At 40.8% G+C, this 20,875-nt stretch overlaps 1 protein-coding gene across 2 annotated transcripts in view; it reads right to left on the reverse strand.

The window, feature by feature from the left end:
- Positions 1–3,003, reverse strand: part of TMEM242 (transmembrane protein 242) — a 59,973-nt gene extending 56,970 nt beyond the window's left edge. For both annotated transcript variants that reach the window (XM_045008664.1, XM_045008663.1), the window contains exons 1-2: positions 2,843–3,003; positions 363–463 (exon numbers count right to left, since the gene is read on the reverse strand). In XM_045008664.1, the coding sequence (XP_044864599.1) occupies positions 363–463; positions 2,843–2,978 (237 nt within the window). In that variant the 5' untranslated portion in view covers positions 2,979–3,003. The remainder of the gene's footprint in view (positions 1–362; positions 464–2,842) is intronic.
- Positions 3,004–20,875: the final 17,872 nt, after the last annotated feature.

Genomic DNA, 20,875 nt, shown 5'->3' on the forward strand with positions numbered 1-20,875 from the left:
CTAGTGTATGTGCCCTTGATGGACTATAGAGGGAGAATACAGATGTAGTCGCTCTGAACTGTGACACATTTATTTAATATTTTTCATTGGATTATAATAATATGATCACAGCAGACTGAATAAACTTTTTATGGGTTTTATTATAACCAGCCCAGATCTGCCACTAAGCAGTAAGGAACACTAACACGTAACTTAGAATTAACTCCTGCACTCATTGACTTGCAAAATCAGGCTTCCTGGTTATAAAACTACTATACCCTTAACAATTAGTATAGCCAAAATGAGCATGCAATAATATACTATGAAGCAAAGATTTTAATTTTACTTTTGCCTGGTTGTATAGTACTTTAAAAGAGACAAACCTTATTGAACCAGTTGGGGTTTTTCTTTTTAGCCATAGCAAGTGTTGTACCAAAACCAGCGATCATTCCTGCAGTAGCAACAGTACCTAGAAAAATTCCACCTGTCAACAAAATTTAAGAAATTAAAATAATGAATTTCTTTCCTAGAAAAAAATAATGTTCAAGCATTTTAAAAAAAATCAGAAGTGCAAATCTATCAGCAGCTGCCTAAGGGAAAGGAACAGCTGTCAAACTGCTCATTTTCTCAATCTAGTGAATGACGAGGAATGTTTTGTAATATAGTACTTTAAAAATCAATTATTAGTTTATATCAACAAATTAAAACTGATTTGCTACTTCACACTCCTGGCGAAGAGAAAGGGCACGCTGCCCGTAAATCCATGTAGAGACTGATCATCTGTAGCAGTGGTTCTCAAACTAGGGCCACCACTTGTTCAGGGAAAGCCCCTGGCAGGCCGGGCCAGTTTGTTTACTGGCCGCGTCCGCAGGTTCAGCCAATTGCGGCTCCCACTGGCTGCGGTTCGCCGCTCCAGGCCAATGGGGGCTGCAGGAAGCGGTGCGGGCCGAGGGACGTGCTGGCCGCCCTTCCTGCAGTCCCCATTGGCCTGGAGCGGCAAACTGCAGCCAGTGGGACCCGCGATCGGCCAAACCTGCGGACGCGGCAGGTAAACAAACCGGCCCGGCCCACTAGGGGCTTTCCCTGAACAAGCGGCGGCCCTAGTTTGAAAACCACTGATCTATAGGAAAGGTGGGTGAGGCAACTTCTGTTGTTGAGAGAGAGAGAAACTTTCAAGCCACTCAGAACTCTTCTTCTGGTCAGGTCTGTGTGGTTCAAAAGCTTGTGTCTCTCACCAACAGAAGTTGGTCCAGTAAAAGATATTACCTCACCTACCTTGTCTCTCTAATATTCTGGGAATGACAGAACTACAACTATACTGCATTCATCTATTGGAAAGTCAGATAAAACCAAGCAGACTGCAGGCTTTCCCAGGTAAGGTCCTTCTCCTTTACAGTTCTCTCTGAACAATATCTCCCCACAGCAGCCTGGGTCTCTCAAGAGCTATGTATCCCATGGCTGTACACTTCAGCACCATTTCTTCAAGGGGGAGACTTAACTCTGCTTCTTGCAGCACTCATCAGTTCAAATTGCCAATTGGAAATCTGCCCATATTTGAAGACATGTTCAGCAGCTGTTCTCCAGCTTTGTCTCTGTTGTTGCCTGGAGTACCATTTCCATATGCATGGTGCTAGTTGAGGGGCTTCTGTGGGTCTTGGGGAGAAGGGGAAGTGCAACTTTCAGTTGCTTCACAGAGACAAGGTGGGTGAGGTAATATATTTTATTGGACCAATTGTGTTGGTGAGAGAGACAAGCTTTTGAGCTACACAGAGTTCTTCTTCAGGTCTGGGCAATATACTCAAATTTTACTGATAAACATAAGCTGGAACAGATTATTTAGCATAAATAGTTAACACATATTTCAAAGGACCATTCAAGGTACAAGTATCAGAGGGGTAGCCGTGTTAGTCTGGATCTGTAAAAGCAGCAAAGAATCCTGTGGCACCCTATAGACTAACAGACGTTTTGGAGCCTGAGCTTTCGTGGGTGAATACCCACTTCGTCGGATGCAAGAGAAGTGGGTATTCACCCACGAAAGCTCATGCTCCAAAACGTCTGTTAGTCTATAAGGTGCCACAGGATTCTTTGCTCCATTCAAGGTACAGTGGCCCATTAACAACTTTCCAGTCATAGGCTGGTTATGAGGGTAACAGATTGTTGTTATAATGAGCCATAAATCCAGTGTGTCTGTTCAGTCTATATTTTGCAGTAAAGGTGTGAATTTTAGCTCCCAGGCTCATCTTTTGAAGCTGTTGTGCAGGTTTCCTCTGCGGAGGCCAGATACAGAGTGGTGGCTTTGTGACAAGTGCAGTAACTTCAGAAGCATTTCCAAACCTGCTTGCACTCTCTTGCTGCCCTCTGAGCAAGCTGCAGGAGAAGCAGGTTCCACCCAAAGGGATGGTCCCTTTGGGGCTTAAATGGGGGGGCTGGGGCTGAGGCGGCAGCAGTGCAGGGGGAACCACCCTTCAGAGATGGGGGTGGGTGGACAGAGGCTGTCAGTACCAAGATGTGTCTGAAGCCACAGCACCTGCTAGAGCAGCAATGACCTCTCCTGCAACCCATAAATCCTCCAAGGGGGCAAAGAGTGGGGAATTCAGCTCAGCTGGGGAGGGGAGAAGCAGCAGCATCCTGGTGACCTTCCTGTTACAGCCAAGGCTGGGGCCAGTGGCACCCTAGCCAGCCCCACTGCCCATCCTGGGACACAGCCTGTCTGCCCTGGAGACAAGGGGCTTTCTCACACTATTGCTGTGATTTAGGAGAAGGGGGAATCTTCCTGCCTTGTGGAGACTGGGCAGAGCAGCAACAGCAGCAGCAGCGCCCTCCCCCCTCGCTATGGGGCCTTTACCCCCCAGGCTCTCTGCACCTTTGATGAAGAAGAACTTGTCCTGGGCTGCTGCAGGGTGACGGCCCGGCCGTGCCACGGGCGCTCCCAGCCCGGGGTTCCCCTCAGCGGGAGCAGCGATGCCCTCAGGGTCCCCCGCGCCAGCAGCCGGCACCATGCTCGGGTTTGCGAGCCAGGCTCCTCCCTGCAACCCGGATGGAAACCGAGCTGGGCAGGGACGCGCTAGCCCAACCCCCGCCTCTGCAGCCGGCAGCGCTCGGCTCAGAGTCCCTCGTACTCCTCACACCGCCACGGCACGGCTTCCCCAAGCCGCCCAGACCCGTCTGCGGGGGGGAGGCGCAGCGTCAGACCCTTCTAGCGTCAGCTAAGGGGGTGCCCTGACTCCCCCTTGATACACCTCCCCCCAAGGCGTCAAAACTGCCTTAAATGATGCCCCCCCCCCAGCTGCGAGGGAGCTGGGCTCGGCGGGGCAGTTTATGGGGCTGGTGTGTGACAAAGTATTGAGACAATCAGCCTGAAGGGGCGACTTAAAAACAGCAGCTGAGGGGGCCTCTAAATGTCTTGCTGACATAGGCAGGCTAATTTGCCGTGTGCATAGAGTGAAAGCTGTTTAAAATTCCCCCCCCCCCCCGTAATGTTGAGGGAGTGCTCCCACTAGGGTGACCAGATGTCCCAATTTTATAGGGACAGTCCCAGTTTGGGGGGCTTTTTCTTATATAGGCTCCTATTACCCCCTACCCCGTCCCGATTTTTTAGACTTGCTATCTGCTAGCTCCCACCCACTGAGGGGAGAGATGTGGCTGCAGATCTGCACCTTCCAGAGAGACCCCAGACTTGGCATTAACTTAGGGTTCAGAGGGCCTCCCACTTTTGATGTGTGCAGAGTTGGTCCTAGGGACATACAGACCCACAGGTCACACCTGGTGGCCTCTTAACCATGAGGTCCTTATAGGGGGCAAGCTGTTTGGGCTAGAACTGGTGACAATAAAATATATTTTTTCTTTTGTAAAAGAAGGGGCAAGCTGTGAGAGCAGTGGAATCCCATGAAGATTGGTGGTGTGTGGCTTAACGCTGCATGTGTATTATAGACTGTCCGTTTCTTGGGGCAGCCTTTGTTTCTTAAAAAATACTAAAGTATTCTGCAGTAATATAAACTATTTGGGACAGGGAATGTCTTTTTATTCTGTGTTTGTATAGGGCCTAGGACAGTGGGGTCCTGATCCTCGGCCAGACACATAATTTTACAATAGTAATACTATAGTGTATTTTCTGTTGCTGCAAGATACACTTTTTAATAAAGGAAAAATATGTTTTATTCTATGTTTTGTAAAGTTCAATGTAAATATGCTCATTAGTAATAATACCTGAGAGACACCTTGCCTCTAATATTCTGGGACCAAACCAGCTACAACACGGCAAATAATACCTAACTTTTTTAGTGCTTTTCATCAGTAGATCTCAAAGCGTATTACAACCCAGGTCAGTATTGTTAGCCCCCTGGTACAGATGGGGAAACCAGAGCACAGAGAGCTTTTGCTGACTGTTTCAAGGACTCATTTAATCTCTCTCTCTCTCTCTCTCTCTCTCTCTCATATTCCTAAACTACTATTTCTGTCACTCTTCAACATGATAGATACCTTTTCCTTTAGCAGATACTGTGCTTTATCTGCTTTTTTTAGACACAGGTAGCATGCAGAGACCCGCTGCCACCGCCATACCTCCCATTGGCCACAGTTCCCGGTAAATGGGAGCAGAGGCGGCTCTAGGAATTTGGCCGCCCCAAGCAGGGCGGCATGCCACAGGGGGTGCGCTGCCGGTCCCGCGGCTCTGGGGGACCTCTTGCAGACGTGCCTGCGAAGGGTGCGCTGGGAGCGTGGCAGACGGCTCCGGCGGACCTTCCGCAGTCATGCCTGCGGGAGGTCCACCCAAGCCGCGGGACCAGCGAACCCTCCGCAGTCATGCCTGCAGGAGGTCCGCTGGTCCCGCGGCTCCAGTGGACCTCCCGCAGGCATGACTGTGGAAGGTCTGTCGGAGCCCCCCAGGGGCTGCAGAGACATGCGAGCCGCTTCTGGGAGTGGCGTGGGGCCAGGGCAGGCAGAGAGCCTGCCTTAGACCTGCTGTGCCGCCAGACTTTTAGCGGCCAGAGATTGCTATAGACTGGCAGAGGCTCCAGGATTGACCAGTCAATCACGATCTACCGGTTAGTGACCAGTGGTCTAGATAATACTTAGTCCTGCCATGAGTGCAGGGGACTGGACTGGATGACCTGTCAAAGTCCCTTCCAGTCCTATGATTTTATGATTTTCCATTTTTGCTATAACCCTAGCATCCAAGCAGTCCTTTTTTGGTAGTGTTTTGGAAGAGCAAGTTCACACTGGTCTTGCAAATTATATCATGCATGTGACTTCCTACACCCAAATAGAGCCCCACTAAAGTCACAGATCCACCCTGCTATGATCAAGTTGTAGGATCAGGGCCTAAGATAGCTTGATAACACATAATTAATTAACATTCAGTCTATATGATCTCTCCATCTCAGTTTTTTGTTTTCTCCACCAATGGTTTATTTGCAAAATACTTAGGACAGGCAGATGGAAAGTCACATCAAGGTCTCTACTCAGCAAAACAAAGTAAATAGAATCATAGAATCTCAGGGTTGGAAGGGACCTCAGGAGGTCATCTAGTCCAACCCCCTGCTCAAAGCAGGACCAAACCCAACTAAATCATCCCAGCCAGGGCTTTGTCAAGCCTGACCTTAAAAACCTCTAAGGAAGGAGATTCCACTACCTCCCTAGGTAACCCATTCCAGTTCTTCACCACCCTACTAGTGAAAAAGTTTTTCCTAATGTCCAACCTAAACCTCCCCCTCTGCAACTTGAGACCATTACTCCTTGTTCTGTCATCTTCTACCACTGAGAACAGTCTAGATCCATCCTCTTTGGAACCCCCTTTCAGGTAGTTGAAAGCAGCTATCAAATCCCCCCTCATTCTTCTCTTCTGCAGACTAAACAATCCCAGTTCCCTCAGCCTCTCCTCATAAGTCATGTGCTCCAGCCCCCTAATCATTTTTGTTGCCCTCCGCTGGACTCTCTCCAATTTATCCACATCCTTCTTGTAGTGTGGGGCCCAAAACTGGACACAGTACTCCAAATGAGGCCTCACCAGTGCTGAGTAGAGGGGAATGATCACATCCCTCGATCTGCTGGAAATGCCCCTACTTATACAACCCAAAATGCCATTAGCCTTCTTGGCAACAAGGGCACACTGTTCACTCATATTCAGCTTTTCATTCACCGTAACCCCTAGGTCCTTTTCTGCAGAACTGCTGCCCAGCCATTCGGTCCCTAGTCTGTAGCAGTGCATGGGATTCTTCCGTCCTAAGTGCAGGACTCTGCACTTGTCCTTGTTGAACCTCATCATATTTCTTTTGGCCCAATCCTCTAATTTGTCTAGGTCCCTCTGTATCCTATCCCTACCCTCCAGCGTATCAACCACTCCTCCCAGTTTAGTGTCATCTGCAAACTTGCTAAGGGTGCAGTCCACACCATCCTCCGGATCGTTAATAAAGATATTGAATAAAACTGGCCCCAGCACCGACCCTTGGGGCACTCCACTTGATACCGGCTGCCAACTAGACATGGAACCATTGATCACTACCCGTTGAGCCCGACCATCTAGCCAGTTTTCTATCCACCTTACCGTCCATTCACCCAGCCCATACTTATTTAACTTGCTGGCAAGAATACTGTGGGAGACTGTATCAAAAGCTTTGCTAAAGTCCAGAAATAGCACATCCACTGCTTTCCCCTCATCCACAGAGCCGGTTATCTCATCATAGAAGGCAATTAGGTTAGTCAGGCATGACTTGCCCTTGGTGAATCCATGCTGACTGTTCCTGATCACTTTCCCCTCCTTTAAGTGGTTCAGAATTGATTCCTTGAGGACCTGTTCCATGATTTTTCCAGGGACTGAGGTGAGACTGACTGGCCTGTAGTTCCCTGGATCTTCCTTCTTCCCGTTTTTAAAGATGGGTACTACATTAGCTTTTTTCCAGTCATCCGGGACCTCCCCCGATTGCCATAATACACTCAGTAAAAAATATATATATACAGAAGAGGAGAGAAAATTGTGTTTCCTGAGGGGATGGGAAGCCAGTGAATGATTAGTTAGGGAATGACTAGTTTAGAATGGAAATTTCTCAGGCTTCCCCACCACGCACATAGGTCTCAACTTCCATATATCCCAAACATGCAAGTCATTGTAAATGGACAAGCTGTTGTCACTAACACCACATGTCAGCAAAATTAATGTGCTGAAGTCCCATTGAAGTTAATTGGAATAAAGCATATACCTAAGCATATGTGTAATGCTTTGCTGAAAGAATCCATCTATGGCATGAAGGAAAAATCAACAGCAAATTTGCTAGTGGAAAACAAGGACTCTCTGGCTCTCTCCCTTCTGTTTAGGGTTTGTTTTTTGTTGGTTGTATGTTACAGATATTTATTTTTATTTGTGGGTGGTCTTATGTCTATTGTTCCCACCCCAAACTCACATATGTTACTAAAATGGTCCAAATAAAATGTTTTGGAAAGTTTTAAGTGATTCTGTTGAATAAGCTAAAAATGGGAACCATTTTAAAATAACCTATTTTGAAATATGTTACTGCTTTTATGCAGCTGGGATTCTCAGATTTTAATACTGTTGAATACATTTTATAGATAGGGCTTCACTCTCCACTGCCTTGTTCCTTGTGAAGTTATTTGCACCTGTAAAAAGAGAGTATAAAACACCACCATTTTGTTTTGGTGGCATATTGCATTGTAGCCCATAGGATTATTTTGCTAGTTATTATATCCTACTAATCCAGCCAGCCGTATTAAATAATATGTTTCTTTTTCTGAATTAAAACTGAGGATCTGTTCTTGACATGTGAATTACAATCAGCAGATTTTTATTTCTGGATTTTTATAAGAAAGACATTGTTCTCAACAGTTTTTCCATTAAAACCCTGAGGGTGGTGTAGAAATCTTAATCGTAGATTCTTACTCTTTTCTTCAATTCTTGCCCAACAGACCAAAAAGCTATTTAAATGCATTTAACTATCACGCAGAGAATAGCAATACTTGGGATTTGAGAAAGATTATACAGCAGCTTATTCATGTCGCCATCTGTCCACAAAGTTTTATTAGGGTGGGTGTACTGTAGTTTCAAAAATATTAAGAGACCAGGTGAAGACCCCTTCAAAGACTGCATTTATAAAACCCAGCAAATGACAATCACATCAGTTTTACTCTATCTTAACTGCTATATTCCCTCCCTTTCCAAAAATGTGTCTGGCTCCCTCCTGGAAGTATTTATATAACCAACTTCTGTTGCTGAACTTGGCAGTTTGACCAATACTCAAATCATCCTTCTATATATTGGAGTTTATATATATCATATCCAATTCAATAGGCCCAGAACCACAAGCACAATTCTGTAGCTAATTTTGGCTGCAATTATTGTGGTTACATTCATAAATCAGTTATCTGTGTATGCAGCTAGCCAGTTAGATGAATTAGTATATATATGTATCCATTTTTTTATTTATTACTCATGGCTCAGTGGGCTTATACATTACCTTTTTCTCCTCTGAAGAGCTAGATTCCAATGTGTCTTAGGTCATGAATGAAATTATTTTGGTGGCCTCAAACTAGTCTTCAGTGGAGATTTGCCAACCTTATCAAGCCACTATACGATCTTGCACAATTAGCAATCTTTGCTCAGAAGAGGCCAGGAATAGTAGGGGAATTGAAGGACAGAATTCAGATCCATTCACAGGGCTATGCTGGAAAGCTTGCACACTGTGCTTGGCTGTTCTCAATGCTGTCATTCTGTTGCTGACAGGAATACTAACATTCACCAAATTAAAAAAATTTTAAGCAATGTATTTACATAAACCTGTTCCTTTTGCATTTTGCTTGAAATTCTCTCTTTCTGCTTGTTTTCCCTTTTTCTAAGATAAAGACCAATGCATACCTTGAAAACAAAACATTTTGATTGCCCCCAATACATATTTTAAAATTCAGTAACATCTTTACCATAAAAAAAATCACAAATAATAGTCTGTGTTTTTATATAGTGACTGACACAATAAGTTCTACTGATTTATATTCAATTGTATATTTTTTTAATGTACCTTCTATACTGTGTGCTCAGAATTACTATTGTGTAAAATTCTGGATATCTGTGTTTTTGTGTACACACACATGCACACAGCAACTTTGTAACCAAATTTGATGGACCCAAACTGAGTACCTCCAATTTTGCAGTTTGGTCATGCAAATACAGTTGATTAGGTCAAATTCCAGTTTATTGGTTCTCAGGTTGTAGTCAAACTCAACTAGCAAATGTCACTAGAAAGTAATTTATTTTTATTTTTCAATTATCTCAACACTGTATCCTTACAATTTGTGCATATAGGATTTTAAGCCCTAATTTTATGAAGGTCTAGGTATCTGATATCTGAAACATTAATAAAATCAGTGTTTCAGAAAAACAGATGTTGGGTTCTATATGAATTTTGGAAAAAGGGGACAAATTAATTTTGGATAAAAAAATTTGGATAAGCAAGGTTAAGAAAACTGACATTTACATGAATAGCCTAACAGTGAGAAGGGAGGAAGAAAGAAAGGTGAATTGGGAAATGCAAGCCCCTTCTATAAGGGATATTTCTCTTCTTTTTATGTAAGTGTAATTTTTTTATTCATGGTTGATGGTCCAAAATGAAGCCCAAGAAGCTAGTTTATAGTGAAGTGACACTATATCTTTCTGCCTAAATAGACATGGTTCTGGCAGATCTTGATTGGTATTGTTCACTAGAACAAGCACCTTTACTTTGTAATCTCGAGAAATATAAATGTTATTCAGCAAAGAGACTAGATTTCATGGGTTTCATGTTCTGTTTTGTGGCCCTGTTAACAATTAACAGAGCTTGATCTTTCTTGAATCCTTTAAAGATAGATTAGGGGCTTTGCACGAACTAGGATTAATCAGCACCATTACTCATTTCCTTTCTTTTTTCTTCCTACTTCTGGGGAAAGTTTGAAAGAAGGTTATTTCTGATTTCACATCATTCAGGACAAGTACCTTGTAAAGAAAATCCAGGAGTGGTCAAAGGAGTATTTTATCATCAACTTTGTACTGGAAAACCTAGAACAATATGAAATTAACCGGCATACATTAAATGAATTAAAAACTGACTGATGGTCTCAAAAATGTAATTGTAAAAGAGGAATCATCATTGAGTGGGTGTGTTCCTAGGGGTCAGTTGCTGGCCCTACACCACTATCTTTCGACCTTTTTCCATCTGTGGATCTCTAAAAAGTTTCAAATGAAGTGTGGACCTCTTTGGAAATCTTACACATAGTCAACAGACAACAGGTTGAAAAATCACTGCCCTACACTATTAGTGCCTTGCGCTATTTAGCCTTTTTATCCATGATCTGGAAGAAAACATAAAATCGCCACTGGTAAAGTTTGCAGATACCACAAAGAGTGAAGAAGTGGTAAATAATGAAGAGGAGAGGTCACAGATACAGAACAATCTGGATCATTTGGTAATCTGGAAACAAACAAACAATATGTGTTTTTAATACAGTGAAATGTAAAGTCATACATCTTGGAACAAAGAATATAGGCTATATTTACAGGATGAGGAGCTCTATCCCACGAAGCAGTGACTCTGAAAAAGATTTGAGCGTCATGGTGGATAATCAGCTGAATGTGAGCTTCCAGGAAAAAGCTTTGGTCAATAGGGCTTATGTGATCCTTGGATGTATAAATGTGAATATCAAGTAGGTATATGGAGATAATACTGCCTCTGTATTTGGCACTGGTGTGACCATACTTGAAAACTGTATCCAGTTCTGGTGTTCACAATTCAAGAAAGATGTTGGTAAATTGGAAACTGCTCAGAGAAGAGACACGAGAATTAGTTATTAAATAATTGAAAAACATGCCTAATAGTGAAAGACTCAAGGAGCTCAATCTTTTTAGCTTAAAGAGAAGAGTAAGGGTGACTTGATTATAGTCTATAAGTACCTACATGGGGAAAAGATATTTGATAATAGAATGCTCTTCTAGAAGACAAATGTATAACAAGATCTAATTGCTGAAAGTTGAAGCTAGACAAATTCAGACTGGCAATAAGGCCCAAATTTTTAACAGTGAGGGTAATTAACCACTAGAACACTTTACCCAGGGTTGTGGTGGATTTTCCATCATTGGCAATTTTTAAATCAAGATTGGATGTTTTTCTAAAATATATGTTCTAATTCAAATAGGAATTAATTCAAAAAAGTCTTCTGGCCTGTGTTATGCAGGAGGTCAGACCAGATGATCACAATTGTTCCTTCTGGACTTTGACTCTATGATTCAAAGAACATAAGAAGAATGTCATTATCACCTTCTTGCAGATGCAACATCAATCAAGAATGAACTTTAATTAACAAAGAAAGAAAATGGAATAACAGAGGTTCTAATGGGAGATTGGTTGTAGGGCTTTTATTACTAGAAGAAGGTCTCATTGAGGCAGAATTATTTTTAAGTGATGGGTTTTAAGTAAAAAGCTTTATAAAAAGTATCTGGGAAATGAGAATTTGAACCAAAGAAATAAATTTTTCTGTAAGAGATTAAATGTGCCCAAGACACAGCCTGGTAAAATTCATGTGGGGAGGTAGTCGTAAGAAGACTTGCTAATTCCTGATAGTATTTGGTGTCTTATTGTCTGTGTGTGAAGAGACATTCCTCACACTGGGTGAGAGGAGGCTGGTGCTGCCCTGGAGGAGGAGAAGCTTAAAAGGAGAAACTTACCACAGGAAGGTCTTCCCCCTTCCCTCCCCAAGACTGACCATAAGAGAGGCAGTCCAACTGAGGAGGAGACAACTGTGGGACCCACTGCTCCCAGAGCTTCCCTGGCTGTAAGAAAAGCAATATGCCTTAGGAAGAGGGGTAGAAGGTAAACCACATGAAGGGCAATAGACTTTGAGAGACTAAACAGATAAAGTCAAACATCCCGGGGCTGTCTGAGAGACTGAGAGACTGGCCCTTGTTCTAGCCACCCACCAATAGGACCCGGTAATAGGAGGTGCAGGACCAGCTTTACTCCTGGAATGCCTGATAACACGATGGTGCTGGTTTCCCCAAAAGTTAGGAATGTTGAATAGTTATACTATATTGCACAAGCTGAGCTGATAGAGTGATAGATAGTCAGTCTATAGAATATAGAAAAACTGGAAAAAGCACTCCAAGAAAAAGAAGCTTCAGGAGCTAGAAAAGCCTCCTGACTCAAGGTACTTTATAGGATCTTGACACTATGTAATTCAGGCCCAAACTACTATACCCAAATCTTATTTCCGTACCCTAAGAAATTTATGGGTACCCTTCTCCTATACGTTAGTGGATTATGACACTTACTTTCTATTTATATTAATAAGGATTATCTCACTCCAAAACTGCCAACCTAGGCTCTCTTAGTGACCTCCAAGTTGTGGTGTACCCTGCGGTTACCAACTGGTTGTAGAGGCTGGATAAACCTGTTCAGTGATGTGGATAGTTCCTCCCTTTGGTTCCTCAAAGTTCAGGGACCATTCCTATCTGTGCCAAAGGTTACCAGCTTTTATGCTGACATATTCTTAACTGATTATACTTTTTGCTATATAGTGGATCTTACAGGCCGGACGGCTTCTTGCATTTCAGCAAAACTTACTATTATGAAACACATGCCTCAACATGATTTAATCCATGAATTAATCCATGCCTCCAATTAGGGCATGGGCTGCATTCTGCTAGACACTACAAAACAAACAGGAAAATGTGGCTCTTCCCTAAAGAACTTGCAATCTGAACCTGAATTTAAAAAAAATATGGAAAAATATAAATAAGATTGAGACATTTGGGTTTATCTAGCTTCCTTTGGGGCCCAAGTGTAAGCCCAAACCTTCCAAAAGAATTTTTAAAAGCTAGATTGTTAAAGACAATGGTGGATTAATGGTCACCTTGCCTTTTTGCTTAAACTACTTAAAGGTCAGACTACACAGGAGGCCTCGTCAACAAGAGACACTGATCCTGAGATGACAGCAAAATAACTAACTGTACATTTTACAAATGTAATGGGGACTCAATAGTAAATTTGGTCAGTTTGTGGCTGAAGTCTACAATTGATGGAACATTGGAAGGCACTGAATATACTGAGGCACATTTTGAAATTGTTGCATGTGGTTTTAGCCACTCAACAACTATAACTTTGCTCTGAGTAGATTGTGACCTATATCTTTGGCTTCATTTGAGGAGCACACAGTACAACTCAGGAGAGGGGCTGAACGAACATGGTTTTAAGCTGTATTAGCTATCCTCTGATCCTGACTCGGTGCATTAACTTACACTGGCTACCAAAGCCCCCAAAGGGCTGTTATGGCACCAGGAAAACATAATTTAGAGATGTCCCCACAACCTTTAAATATACTGCTATGTTGGTTCCTGGGATGGGACATGTAGGAGCTGCTATGCCACCTAGGGGGTCCTCCCATGGCTGGCTAAATTACCACTGGCAATATGTTGCAAAGTAGCCCAAAGATGGAAGAAACTGGGCCAATTCATTCATCAATAGGAAGTATCCACACTTAATACAGAGTATTATGTACTTAAATACCAAAGTATCAAAATAATTGGCATAATGTGAAAGGGACCATCTCCTAAACGGCTTCAGTGAACATTTTATCCAAAGGATCTTCATGTGGTCATGCTTGCAGCTTAATTACTGTGGTTGAATATTGCAATTAAAAAAGGCCTGGAAGAAGTAGTTGATTCTCAGACTCATACTGAAAGATAATTATCACTGTGGGTACATAGAGGAAAAGCACCTCTAATTAAATGATTCATGTAACATAAATTAATACTGCGATTCGAATAAAGTGCTTCTGATTTTCTATTTATACTATTTCCTATTTATACTGTTTATAAGAGCAGCAAGTTGCATACTGAAATGTCAATTTGCATGTTAAATAATCTTTAAAAATATGGATTTTCATTGTGTTAACAGCTAAATAATTTCGGCGGGGTGGAAGTACTGCAGTGTTGGATTGGCTCAAGCCCACCAGCGATAGCACCCCCCCACTCCACTCCCCCCAAAAAAGAAAAAGCAATAAGTATAACCTTGAACGTCATCATCATGAAAAGGGTGTTCTGGTAGGGATTCATATAGAATACTCACATTTTATTCCTGTTTTAATCTCATCTCAGTCTCTGTGAGGGTTTTTGACAAGACATTAGCCATTATGCCAATACCTTGGAAAACAGGAATGCTAATTAGCAGCTTGAGACATCCAGGGAAAGGGGGTAAAGTAGGCAATTAATATCCAACTGCGTGAGGTTGGCAGTGTCCTTTGAGCAAGAGAAGAAAGTGTGAAAGTTACTGGAGTGAATTACTGTCTATGAATTGTCTGGACTCCTTAGAAAATGCAACTATTTTCTGTACATTGGATTTGCTTTAAAGAATCCCATTAATGGGACAATACAGTGAATCAAGTAAACAAGAAAATTAGAACATCAGAACTGAAAACATCAAGAAATGATCATGTTATGTTTTTCAGGAAACACACTAAAGATAGTCAGTCCACCATTCCCAAGAGCAGAGGAGAGCTCCACAGCCTGATATATGCAGGCTGAATATATTTCGTGTTGCTTTCAGGCCTCCCCAAAAGACCAAATTATTTATTCATTTAGCACGTATACTCAACTCAGAGAGGGAGATTTCACAGGCGTAAGTGGGAGATAGATAACGAACTCGCATTGACAGACTATGGGAGTTGGTTGCCTAAGCATTCCTTGTGCCTTTGAAAATCTCCCCCTGCAATATCTTGGTCCTTTGAAAAATTTGGCTCTCCTGTAAATACCAAAACATCCCATCTAATCTATCTATGCACTTCTAATCTTCCTGTCACCATAGTAACTAGGCTCCCTATCAATGAGCTAAATAGTAGCTAACAGTACTGTATTGTACAATATGGTAGCTAACAGTATATGGTTAAAAAATGTGTAAACTGATATACTCTGGAGTAATGACAGAGTATCCTCATGGACTAACATCAGTTTTCTGTGGATCATCTTCATTCATTGTCACAGAACTGAGTTGAAGCTAAATACTCAGTTGACCTCAGACTTAGGTTTTCTTTGGTTTGCTCACATCTGACAGTTGGTATTCTATACAGCTCAATACTCAAAACATGTATAATTTCACATGAAGTTTACATGAAGCCTAATTGTTACATGCTCCATGGTACCTTTTTTTGGCAGGGAAGGGGATTTGTTTCAGAGAGGAGGCAAAGGGGAAAAGAAAATAATAATAAGATCCCAAGTATGAAGCAGATTGGAATTGTTGATTAATATTTAATCGCCTCTAATCTTTTTCTGACTCTTGAAACATTGCCAAAATAAAATCAGTAAAGATAAAGTGCACTAGTACATTAAAGGATCAATGACTAACTGAACACTGTTAGCTTGATCAGATATTTTTAGAGCACCATCATGTTTGAAAATTTGTAGAGACATGAAGTACTGTACTTTGTAAATCATACTTAGGAAATTAATTTCCATTTTTCATTACAGTGGCGCCACTCATGCTGTTATCATTAAAGTAAGTCTGTAATTCCATTATGCTGTAAATGGGGCTTCATTTTTAGAGCAGAAATAAAGTTTAAAACTAACCACTGGCATCCTAATCACTTCTGCATTTAGTGGTCCATATTTATTCTCTAGAAAAGTGCTGTCAATTCTCTTGACCTTCTGTAGCTTTTATTTTAAACCTTTTTGCACTGGATCTTGGGTTGCACTAATTGGTATACGATGGATAAAATGAAGCAAATAGACAAAAGAGCACAAACCCTTTGTTTTAGAATGCTTTGATATACTCACAGAACTAAAATATGCTTAATTTTTAATCAGTTTACAGTTCCTTGATACTTGGAACAAACATGTCCCTGGTCCTGTAATGAGCTCTGTGTAAGCACAGAGGTCTGGCAATTCAGTGCTCATTGCAAGGTTGAGGCCTGTGGTAGGTGTTGCCTACACGATGTTGCTGGTGGTCTTTTAATTCTTAGCTCTATACTGCCTCATCGTTTTAGATCAGCCAGGCCTTCCCAGACACTCAGAAATTGTAGACACAAACTCAGTTTCCCAACCTTCCTATGGTTAGGTAAAACTGCTTTGAGACCTTAAGAGAAAGTTGTTACACAGTACAATTCATCCTGCTGTCCCTAGTATTAAGAATAGATTATATTTACAGTGTTCTGTGCTCCTTTGACAAAATGAATTTCATTCTTAATCAATCTATTGAATGCAGCATCTGATAGTATTTTTATCTATTTAAAGGGATAGTGCTGTCAAACAAAGTTATGCTGTTTATTGCTTATTGTAAAATTAAAAAGGATTTACACAATATATTTTAAAATATTACATCTCTAGCTTAAATCTTAAAAGAAAATGGTTACAAAAATAAAGATAAGGAAGAAATCACAAAATCTCTCCTTGTGACAAAACATCTCTGAATTTATCTTTGCAAGAACAGGATAAATTCCTTCTGTCACTTCTTTCCTTCTCCTGAAAACTCAATATTTTAAAGAATATTCTTTTTACCTAAGAAATATATGTTTTAACAAAGGCTGGATTCAAATTCAGACCTGGTGAAAGAGGTACATCAGGTCTGAATTTGACCCAGTATGTTTTCCCCAATTTCATTTTCTTTTAAGTTTAAGAAAACTTTTTTTTTCCAGTTGTGCTCCTTCTATTCCACTCTCCTATTCCTAAATTTATTTTGATAAATTGTCTGAGCTAATATACACTTCCCAGACTAATCTATGACTGTTACCTATTTACTGAATAATTTCCTTTACAACTTCCAAAGATTTCCTGATCTCTTTGATTAGAATGTTATAGTGTTTAAGTTGTAATTAAATTACACTTAATTGACTAATTAAAATATGATTGATAGTGTTCTTTTAATATAATTTACTGTAGGTGTGTATTTATATTTTAGTATTGGTCATGTCCTTGGCACTATACTGCATACAGAAATAAAGTCAGTCTCGGTACCAAAGAGTTCATAATCTAAAAGACAAACACTTAACACTGCAGGACGTACTTGGAAAACTAAATCGGGATGACCTAATGCTTGCTTTTTTTTCTCTAAAGTGATAAACACACTTCTTGTCGGCATTATGGAAAAACGGGTTTTAAGAGGGACTTCAATGAGGAAAGAGTGACAGCTTGGTGAACTGGAGTCAGGATGGAGTAGTATGAATCCATTATAAACTACAAATCAATAAAATGGATAGCTGATCTTTGTCAAATATTTAGGAGTTTCTCTGGGGGACAGATCAAACAAGCATCTAGAAGGATGTTCTGCTTCTAGCAATACGCCACATTAGACTGTTCATAGGAAGATGAAAATAAAATATAATTCATGTGACTATTTGAGTGGTACTATACTAATATACTGTAAAGGATTGGGGAGAATTCTTTCCTGACTCCAGATAGTTATGCCACCCAAGAATGAGGACTGATAGCCTTTGTAATTTTGATTTCTCCTAGTTTGGAACTACCTTTTTGGCTCCTCCCTATGCTTAGCTGGAATTCTATATGGGCTTGTTTTACTGGGAGCTTGTGTTTTCCTTCCTTGAAGTTGGGACAAGAGAGGAAGTTAAATGGGGTTAAAACATTACATTGGCATAATGGTTGTGTGTGTTTCTTCAACTGAAATTGTAATAATTGTTCTAGTTCTGTGTCTCCTCAGTTTTAGAATAATCTTTGGGTGGGAGAACATGGTTGTTTCAGAAAACTTTCAGTTGCAGGGTTGTTGTTGGTCGTCATCTTTCCTTCTTGCTGTCAAAGAGGAATTCTGCTTTCATTCTGCTGGACTAGATGGACTTATTCATGGGTTCTGACTTCTCTTCACAGCAGTGGATCCATAATAAGAGAAGCCAAAATTATAGGTTAAAACACTATAGTTATTTCGCCTTAAATTTCTGCTAGTTCTAAATCAAGCCATTTTAGACCTTTAAAATTTAAGTCCAATCTGTTTCTGATGATTCAAAACTGAAAGAACAACCATGTGATATGATTATACCAAGTAATAAATAAAACTTGGTGTTAGCCTTCAGAGATCGCTGAAGAAGAGTTTTCCCACTTTCTTAATGAGTCTGCCATAGAGACAGGAAAGTGTGTAGTATTGTGGTGGAACTGTGATGTAGAAAAAATTACTAGAGAACTTGCTTTTGCTAAAATGTAGCGATTGGGAAATACTCAAAAGCTTTCTTCAACTAGTTAAATGTATTGTATTGTACTTATGACCACCCTCTCATTGGTTTTGGGGCTCCTTGCAGATTGTTTCTCAGTGTGCATTTTAATACTTTTTTGACTGTTCTCCACATTATTATCCAATCTGTGAGAGATACTGCATTGGCAATGGAAAATGCAATTGTTTAAAATCTGACAGAAAAATCTTCTCTTGAAGAGGTGGCTACCCAAATGAACAACAAAACTGCCAGTAAAAAAAAAAAGAGGAGTGGTGGTTGTGCTGCTACTGCTACCAATAAGATATTGAAAATGAGTCAGGACAGTGGAGGTTCAAAGGCAGAACTGCCAGTGCTAGAGGAAGAGGTGTTTACTTTTAAACATCAGACCAAAAAAAAAAGTAAAAACAAATGGTAAGGAAAAACACAAATTGCAGAGAACAATTCACATCATATGCACTGTTAACATGTAAACTGGCATACTTGTCTATATGTGATGTTCAGTCATGCTTCATAATCAGCTTCTGAAGGTGTTCTTTCAAAGTCCATGATGGAGGAGATGGTTTCAGTCATACGGGTTTTTCAATATTCAGTTAAAAAATTTGGACAATGTGCCTGAGTAATGTGAGAATATAGGCAATGGTCCTAGCCCCTCTTCCTCCTCTCTTCCAATGCCAATAAGTCTTTAAATTCTGTGCTTAACCCATAACTTCTGGTGTGTTGATTGGAATGAAAAAATAGTTGTCCTGCAACACACTGTGTGAGGTATACAAGTAACACCTTGGGTCCACGGGGCACAATTTGTCAGCTAGTGTTTACCCACCTAAATAGTCTGGTTGGTATATATGAAACATATACTCAGGTAATTTGAAAGTGTTGAGCTGTGATAATAGATAAATATTTATAGGTGAGGAGACTTGTCACCTAGGGAAATGAGTTTCCCCTTTGTTTCAAAGATCTGCCTTTGTGACACCTCTACACTCGAGACAGGGTAATACATAGTCATCTCTAGTGACATTAGTATTTTTCCAATAGTGCAATTTTTATAAACTAAATAATGTGTTTGTGCTACCGGCTTACCTGTCACATGGCATCAACCTGTGTGAAAAGTGAGATAGAAATTTTAAAAAAGTATTGTAGCACATGAACATGCAATGTTCTGTAAAAAAAATAGGTCCTTCCTATCTGCTCTGATTAATTTCATTATTAATATTTGTGGTTTAATCTATACAATGTTTTGCACCAATTTTAATTAAGTGTCAAAAGAAAAAACAAAAAGACAAATGCTTCCAAAAATGTTAAGGTATCTGGAATGTGAACTGTACAAATCACTTTTTGAGAATTCTCAAATGCTTGATTGAAGGTAAACTTTTTGAGGAGAATTTAGACAGGTCCTACAGTGTTTGCAAAAGGATATTACAGTGTGAAGAATAGATTAGACTGGAAAAATAAAGTTGGTAGCACTCTTTCAAGCTCCACTCACAAAATAAGATCCATCAACTGGAATTATCAAAATGAGACATTGCACACAGTGTATTTTGCTGTTTAAATATGATTGTGTGTGTTCTCTAACTCCACTGAGTGTGTGTTCTCTGAGCTCTTGAACTTGGCTCCTCTCCTCCCCATAGGCTCTGCAAGGCAAATTGGGATTGGCTCCTTTTGAACTGAGTTAAAAACATACATAGTAGTATCTTCAAATACCACACACTTGTGAATCCAGAATGATACATCACTCATAGTAGATTATGTTATTCCTCACCTAAGAAAGGAGAGGGATGATCACAGATCTGCACAATGTTGACATCTTAAATGATCATAGCTGGGCATCTGAGTTAACACCTCACTGAGATGAATGGAACTATTGTTACAGACTCTCTGCAGACTTGGGTGGCTCTTAGGTAGTTACACTTGTTTTATGTGTTTGAGTTTTCTTCTCAACCATAACAGTTTAAGAGGTCATTTAAGAAAAAAAATTAAAGCTGAGATTCTGTAGAACAAGACAGCAGCTTGCAATAGGCACCAGTATGGTGTATGGGCATGTACAAGCTATTTCCAAGCCCTGCATGCAGAGATATAGCTAACAATTAAATCTGTACATACATTAGCTGTTCTTTCCACTGTGCCTGTGATATTATACAACTTTCCCAAGAGATAACATGCAATTACACACAATATGATCATTAACATTATCAAAGCAGTCAAGACAACTCTCTAGCAGTGCGCTAATAAAGGCCTGATGAAGACTAAAAATGCCTGTCAGTACAACACAAGAAATGTTGCCTCCACGTGTGTGCTTGCATATGCTTGTGCTGAGATCAAGGAGAAAGTAAGAGAAGTCCTAGCAGTTCATGACGGAGGTTTAGAACAATAATAATGCAGCTACATCCGGAGTTGCAAAGTAGCACGCAGAGTATTGACAACTGAGGAAGATGCGGGGGATGATGTTATGTGATGATGAGGGATGTCATCAAGTTTGCAGAAGAAATGTCTTGCACACCACAGTCATGCTGGTTAATGCATGAAGATGGTGAGATGCAGGATCATTTTTTTTGGAAGTCCTATTAATTTAGGGTCCAACTTGCTTTTGGGGAGCAAGCAGTTTCAGCACCTAAAGGGATTACGTGGTCCTTTATAATGGTCAAGTTGGCTGAGTAAACTCTTACTGCCAGCCTAACAAGGAATGCCAGCAAACCACAGTGCTTAGTGACAGCTGGGAAACAACATTTGT

Source organism: Mauremys mutica, chromosome 3, assembly GCF_020497125.1.
Source record: "Mauremys mutica isolate MM-2020 ecotype Southern chromosome 3, ASM2049712v1, whole genome shotgun sequence".
Lineage (NCBI taxonomy): Eukaryota > Metazoa > Chordata > Testudines > Geoemydidae > Mauremys > Mauremys mutica.